Consider the following 8,027-nt stretch of genomic DNA (forward strand, 5'->3'; position numbering starts at 1 on the left):
GATTCACATGTGATTTTTTTTAACTGCATTTACAGTAACAATGACATGCTAAATGCAGTGTTCACAATGTATTGGTCTAATATTATACTTCTGTATGTGATTGAGATATGCAGTAATAATATATCACTCACATGGTCCATTTTTCGGCAGAATGATTGCTTTTATACACGTTTATAAGTGCATTTTGCTGATAATATTTCTGTATGTAGACTTTTATGTAATTGATTATTTTTACATTGTTCTATTGGTACTTGTACTTAAGGAAATTATGTGAGTACTTGGTCACTGTGCTATGTGAAAATGATCTGTATTACAATTGACTTGAGAAGCTACTCTGGCTTTTGTGAACATTGTGCTAAATATTTACATCTACTGTTAAGGACCAACCCTGAGTTATAGTTAGTCGCTCCCAGAGCTGTGTTTGCTGATTGTCATGCTGCAGTGACAAAATGAGCAGGGCCTCTCATCTGCCCTGTGGGTCATTAATAGCTCTCTGGGAAATGTGTCTGCCTAGTTCTCATTTATCCGTTAATCCTCTAATTAATTCTCTTTCATTTACCTTGGTTAAAAGAAATCAATAGCGCAGGTTTCACTTAGTTTGACAGATGTTCTTCTGCTTTATCCCTTGATGCTGTGTGTGTGTGTGTGTGTGTGTGTGTGTGTGTTGTGTGTGTGTGTGTGTGTGTGTGTGTGTGTGTATATCTGTGGACAGCATATGTGGTGTGGAGATTAGTCTGAAGTGACTAAATTGAGTCATCTGAGAAAAGTTGCAACCAAGGTATGAGTTATGTTTTCGAGACTGAAACAAATATTTTGGATGGAAATATTTACTTAATATTAGTGTCAATCTAATCTGACACCAACTGTGGATAAACACTTGTTAGTGAGGGCTACATATTGTTTTTCACCACGGAGGGCTCTGATCCTTTGAGCGCTTTGTCTCCTCCCTAACATTTATACACTTTTTTCTGAAGCTCAAAAAGTCAGTCCCAAAGGTTTCAATTAGAAAAGTGTGGTGCATCTGAGTGTATTCGATTTAATAGTAGAGAGTGATCTCCAGAGTGTGGTAGAAGGGTACTGCTGGAAGAGCTGCTCTGTCTCTAACTTGCCTAATTGGGTTTCTTTCAGCTTTATCCCACAACAGTACATTGAAAAAGAGAGGATTCTTTCATTGTGAGCTGCAAATCTTAGCCAAGTGTACACTGTGATGTATTATTGCTGATCCACGTAATGACAAAAACATTTCCCAAAGCATGCCATAGCTTTACTGTTTATGTATGTTATTTACTGTTATTGTTTGTTTATCAGAGTTACATTATTGTAACTGCATTTAGTATTACTTGTGCAGTGCCCATTTAAAATTGCCCGATTGCTTAGCCTCCGGAATAGCTTACAGCTTTCTCTTTAACCGCTTATCCGAACAACTTCACACCCGACACTGCGTTTCCTTGGGTCCTGAGCTATACATCTGTCAATAGCTATCAGAGCAGAAGATGTACCCAGCATGCCATTCGGCAGTGTAGCAGTTTTTAGGGGTCCTCTCTCAATACACTAAACAGTGTGTTACACTACTAATAAATATGACCCGTAGATCTCAAGAGCTCGCACTCAACACTGCACTTCCTTAGGTCCTTAGCAATACTTGGTAGTTGCCAATTGTGAAGTCGATCGGATGAACGTCATATACTGTATACAGACAGTCAGACAGATAGACAGAGACTGCTTCCATTTTAGTTAAATTGCAAGAAACTAATTTCACATGATCCTTTTCACAAAATCCTTGTTTGTTTGTTTCACAAAAGTCTCGCTTTGCCAGACCTTTCCCCACAGCGCATCGGAGGAGGGTCTGGTTAGTCCCCACAGCATTCCGGGATGGGAGAAAAACATGCTCTGATTTATTGGCATGTCTTTAAACCAATAACAATCATCATGGGTGGCACTAAGTGCTGCGTGGAGCCCTGGGTGCGACTGCAAAATAGCCTCGGAAAGGAACTTGCTTTGGTGGAATGTGTACGTTCAAAAGTTTTAGTCGTGCAACAGAAAACTCAGATTGGACAGAAAATGTAGCTATCTGTCTGGATTTACCCTGCAGAGATCTGAGGAACAGTCACCCATAGTCCTCACAAATCCACCGGAGATAAAAATTCTATAAAAAGGTAATGGAAATCTGGCCGAAAATAAGGAAAAATTTCCAGCGGTACGGGGGAATCCCGGAAGTGGAAGATCAAGGATATAGGCTAACTCTATCACACTTATTTTAAAGTGCAGTTCAATAATGTATGTTTGCAAAAATGAAGAAATCAATGCTACATGTTGTAGGGTTCAGTATAGCTGAGGCAGCGACTAGGTTTGTAGTCGCAGATCTTAAACACATTTGATTTCCCAATTCCAACTCATTATTTTACAAAACATGGTATTTGTTAGACATTCCTTTGTATTCCAGTTCATGAGATGTTAAATGACACCTACATATGTGGACAAGATTGTGAATAACTGTATTAAAGATACTTACAATTCAGTACAATTCGGTTAAGTTAATTAAGGTAAAAATGAGATAAGGTAAAATGAGTAAAGATCATAACTTGAGAGAAAAACAATGTGCTCCAGGTATGACTTAATTACCTTAACTGCATTTTCAGCATGAAAGCACGTCATATCACTATGAAGTCACATAAGGTGACAATTAGTTAAAATCAAGTTTAAATTAAGATTATGTTAAGATTAAGAGTAGTTTAGATTAGTCACGATAAAGATGTGGTTGAACTAAGATTACTTACATTGAATAAAATAAATTAAAATGAATTGACATTTAACAAATTAAGATACATTAAGAGTGAATCTTACTAAATACTTAAGCTAAATTAATTTTTTCCAATATTGAAATGATCTCTTGTTAAATTAAGCCTATTAAAAATGATATTCACAGATGAAGGCTGAGAAAAAAGATAAATCCATGTAAGTGTCCTAAGACTGCATAAAGCTGCCAAATAGTCTGTGCTAATTATCAGGCCTTGCCATTTGGCCGATGGCAGTGAAAGTGGAATATGACTATGACATTGGTTCAGTTATGGTAGGGCAACATCATCAACAGCACACGTCCATTTTTGATGATGGAGTAGCAAATAAACTGTCCCAAATGGCCTCCATTTTACTTCGCCTCCTCCTCTCCCCTCCTTTTTTCATCCCTCTCTCATATTTCTTGTTATGGAAGTGGTGAGGGAGGAGAGGAAGATCTACCTAAGTGGTACTCTGAGGGGGCAGGATGGATAACCATTGTGCAACAGGTGTGACTTTTTGTGCTGCAGTTTCAACATGAAAGCAAGCAACACTACTATGGCTGCTCAAAAGTGAAAATATGCTTTCAAAGTTGAATATGATGCTGAAAAATCTTTATGGCTATTTATGGCTTAGCTGTTTTCTAATCCTCAGGAGCTCACTGATGTTTGGAATCAACAGAATATAATGTTTTTCTTTCTTTTGAATTAGTCGAAATGAGATGAAAAGTGTTTGCCTCAATTTGCAGTGAAGTGGAACTACTGGTGACATTAAGGCTGTAGCGCTGACGGAGGAAGTACAAATCTTTCACTTAATTAAAAGTAGACATTATCTAGTGGGATTCTGCTCTCACTGTAAATGCCCTCCAAGGAATCCTAAGAGGTTACGCCTGCCTTCACTAAAAGCTGCTGCACTGTAAATTCCAATAGCTGTCATAACTTGCATTAATGAGTTAGCTGTAGTCGGGTATCAATAATATGTGCTTCTTAATTGGCTTTACAAAGTAACGGTTAATTGCATGGTGAAAAAAGCTATTTATTTATTGTTTTGGGTGAATATAACTTTGTTTGAAGTTATCTTAACTTGCTTAGAGAGACTATTTGGAACTCATCCAATCAGCAAGCAGGGCTGTGAGTGAGCATGCGCAGTAGAAGCCACCACCGTTCAGTCTCCTGCTCAGGATTGTTAGCGGTGCCAATCGGACTGAGCCAACACATTTTCTGGAATTTGCCGACAAATTTGCTAGAGATTTCATCGCTTGTGGAACAATAAGGTAAGTCTTCAAGCAAGTTAGGTTAATATTTGTGTGTGAATTTGTGTTTCTGTCTGCTGCCTCAACATAATCTATCATATGTTAACTAGCTAGCTAAACATTAACAAGCTAACAGGCAGAGCACATGTTCGGGCATGTTTTGGGCGGCTTTCCACCACCATCCCGTGATTCACCTGTAAATCCATTTTAACTTAAAGTGAAAACGCTCACATTTTAAATGTTGCTAGAGGAACTTTTAGTTTTCCCCGAGTTGACAGAGTGGCTGTACTGTATTTTGGTCGAATGTAGGGTATTAACCCGGTCTCACGGCAGTTCGTGTAAATGTCCACGTTATTCTTAATCTATTGATACGTGCTCACGGAGACGAAAGGACGCCGGGCGAAAAGGTCGCTCCATAAGCCGGGAGGTACCCGCGAGTCGGCCCGCTGGGGACCCCCTGGATGAGGCGGCCGAAAAGGTCGCTCCATAAGCCGGGAGGCGGCCCGCGATGCGGCCCGCTGGGGACGCACCACAGTAACAAAACGCCAAAACCGCTCGCCCGGGTGAAAGTCCTGTGTTGTTTGACCCATCCACCACCCCGACCAACCTGCCTACACGGATTTTCGGCTTTTTATATTACTCCCTACCATTTTCGTGCTGTGGCCACAAAATATGCTTCCCATTGAAATAAATTACTTAACATTTTCGTGTAGTCCGCCACGTAAAAACCGACAAAAACGTCTCCGTGAACACGTATCAATAGATTCAAATAACGTCACATTTACACGAACTGCCATGAGACCTGGCTGTAACAACACAGACTTTCGGAGTTACAAATGAAATTTGCTGCATTAAGTGTGTAGAGGAAACACTAAACAAGACAATTTGTAAGCAACACACATTTTGCAGCCACATTGGTCAGACAATTAGGAGAACATAAGTTACTTTAGCTACTGCTAGTTTCTGTTTTAATCGCTTTGCAAAGCCAAAAACAAGGAGAATACATGATGACTGTTGGCAAAAGTTATTTTTTATTTATTTTTGCAATTCGCTACATATTAAGGACCCTGTCAAGCATGTTAAATAAAAACAAGAAAAACATTAAAAATTAAAATGTATATCGATGTGTTTCTTCCATCCCGCCCTATGAGCAAGCACCTTTCATTCAAAGTCAAGTTAACCGAAGTTGTTCCATATTTTTATAAGATAGCACCTGGTATTGATAGAACACACACGTAAGTTGTTGATTACAACAAATTATTTTTTGTCTGTAACGTTTTCTTTTAAAATGAGGTATATCGGAAAAAGTGTTTCAACGTCTGACTTTCCCCTGTTATTTCTTTAAGTAAATGCAGTTGCTAATATTGCTGTACTTATACTTAAGTCAGGATTGTTTATACTCTTAATTTTTAGAATTGTTTTTATGACTCAATCTGAATCTTCAAATATTCATGTAAGAGGATACATCTATAAGGATTTATATTGGAAAACTATCATTCTCCTGTAATGCTTGTAAAGTATGCACTATGTGTCTTTAATCTACAAATCACATCACTTTAAGTGGAACTTTCTTTTAACTAAGACATTATTTGTCCTTTACAGAAGTGCTTGTGGCAACTGCCTTGAGGGCTCTTCACAGCTGCTTTGTCAGTGGGCCTCAGTACACTGGAGGTGAGATAAAGTATACAATATTTTGGATGATATTATATGTAGATATACAAACACACACACTTACAACTTACACCTAAATTTTAAATTATTTAAAATAATTTCTTGCAGATGCAGTGGACCTGTAAGCAGTGTAATTTTTCTACAGAAAAAAGAGGACAGTTGTTAAAACACTATCGCCTAAAACATGGAGGCTTTACTCGGCAACAGCCAATACCATGTCTTCATAACGATTGCTTGTGCACTTTCAAATCTTTTAATGCACTCAAAGTGCATTTATCGGTTTGGCACTGTCAATCAAACATTGGACAAGCAAGTAAACCCACAGTTGTATTTCACTGCCAATTATGTGAATACACAGAGCCCTGCACTGAAGAAGAGTTTTTCACACACTTGCGCAGACATTTAAAACTTAAGCAAAAAGTTCTGTGTCCATACGACGGCTGTGATTTTCACAGCAATGTGTACTCAACATTTAATGCACACAAAAGTAGGGTACACAAAGGGAGTGCTACAACACATTTTAAAACCGGAATTGTATCAAACATTAAACATCAAGATCAATTGACTGAAGTGGAGAATGATATTTCCTCACAGGATGACACTGAGTGTGAATTTGAAGAATCTGTAGGTGACATACAGGACTTGGAAAGTCAGCTGGAACGTAACCTTGCCGCTTTGTTTTTGAAAATGCAAACAATCCTGCATATATCAGAAAGTGCTACACAAGAAGTTATTCAGCAGATCAATCAGATCCACTTACTTTCACAGCCATTACTTCACAGTAAAGTCCAGGAGATTATCAGTCAGCATTGTGGTGACGTGGATAATTCCATTGTGAGTGACGTTGTAAATGCAGTTTCACAAACTAATGTCCTGCTGAAATTCACCTCTACAGGAGGATCCTTATCAACAGCTAGCAGGAGAGCATCTTATATACAGCAAGAATTTCCTCTTGTTATGCCAGTTGAGTTTCGTCTTGACAGAGATAGTTCTGTTGTATATGTCCCCACACTGAAAATGTTGCAGGCTTTGTTAAGAAATAAGGATATTCTGGATAAGGCGCTGCATGTAGAATGTGGTGCTTCACCAGAAGGATACCACTCATTCAGAGATGGCTCTCATTTTAAAGAAAATGTTCTTTTGAATGTGGAAGAATTTAGGATTGCTCTTGGGCTATATATAGATGATTTTGAGGTTGCTAATCCACTGGGAACATCCAAGAAAAAACACAAACTATGTGCAGTATATTGGGTACTTGCTAATCTTGACTCCAAATATCGGTCAGCTCTCCACTCTATACAACTTGCACTTTTATGTAAGGTCAAGACTGTGAAGGAACATGGCTATGCAGAAGTTCTTCGTCCTCTCATTCAGGATCTTGTTACTCTTGAGGAACACGGTGTGTATGTTGAACAGCTAGCAGAAAGTGTTAAAGGAACTGTATTGTATGTAGCAGCAGACAACTTGGGGGCTCACGCTTTGGCAGGATTCCAGGAGAGTTTTGCAGCACATCTCTTTTGTCGGTTTTGTATGTGTAAGAAAGATGACATACAGGATAAGGAGGTCAGGTCAGGTCTACACCAGCCAAGGACAAGAGCGGACCACGACAGACATGTGCAAGAGGTTATACATGACCATACTATGGCCAGACATCTTGGTGTAAAAAGAGGGTGTCCACTGAATGAAAACTTGAAACACTTTCATGTGGTGGATGGTTTTCCACCTGACATTCTGCATGACTTTTTAGAGGGTATAGTACCAGCAGAAATGTCACTCTGTCTTCAGGATTTTATGACCAAGAAGTATGTTTCTTTGGACTGTTTGAATAAGGCTATTAAGCAGTTTCCTTACGTTCTCAGATAAAGCTGACCAACCACAGATCATTCCAAAGACCTTCATCGCTAAGGGAACCATTGTGGGCAACGGACACGAAAACTGGGCTCTCCTGAGGCTGCTTCCATTGATGGTAGGCCATAATATCCCAGAAGGAGACAAAGCATGGGAGATACTGATGCTTCTAAAAGATATACTGGAAATAGTAATGTCATCGCACTTTACTGAAGAGTTAATCCACTTTCTGGTTTGCAAAATCTCAGAACATAGAGAGTTACTGCAGCAAACTTTTCCGACCTACAAACTCCGTCCAAAACATCATTTTATTGAACATTACCCTCAACTGATTAAAACTTTTGGCCCACTAGTCGATGTGTGGACGATGCGTTTTGAAGGGAAGCACAAATTTTTCAAAAAGGTTGTGCATGACACTCATAATTTCAAGAATGTAGCACAAACCTTGGCTGTAAGACACCAGAAGATGATGGCCTTCCAT

At 39.0% G+C, this 8,027-nt stretch overlaps 1 protein-coding gene across 1 annotated transcript; it reads left to right on the forward strand.

The window, feature by feature from the left end:
* Positions 1–3,722: 3,722 nt before the first annotated feature.
* LOC120574436 lies at positions 3,723–7,561 on the forward strand. Its single transcript, XM_039824695.1, has 3 exons — positions 3,723–4,048; positions 5,630–5,698; positions 5,807–7,561. The coding sequence occupies exon 3, from the start codon at positions 5,807–5,809 to the stop codon at positions 7,559–7,561; it is 1,755 nt and encodes a 584-aa protein (XP_039680629.1). The 5' UTR covers positions 3,723–4,048; positions 5,630–5,698.
* Positions 7,562–8,027: the final 466 nt, after the last annotated feature.

Source organism: Perca fluviatilis, chromosome 15 (assembly GCF_010015445.1).
Source record: "Perca fluviatilis chromosome 15, GENO_Pfluv_1.0, whole genome shotgun sequence".
Taxonomy (NCBI): domain Eukaryota; kingdom Metazoa; phylum Chordata; class Actinopteri; order Perciformes; family Percidae; genus Perca; species Perca fluviatilis.

Coding starts and splice junctions, on each gene's coding strand:
- LOC120574436 (XM_039824695.1), top strand. CDS start 5,807: ATGCAGTGGACCTGTAAGCAGTGTAATTTTTCTACAGAAAAAAGAGGA.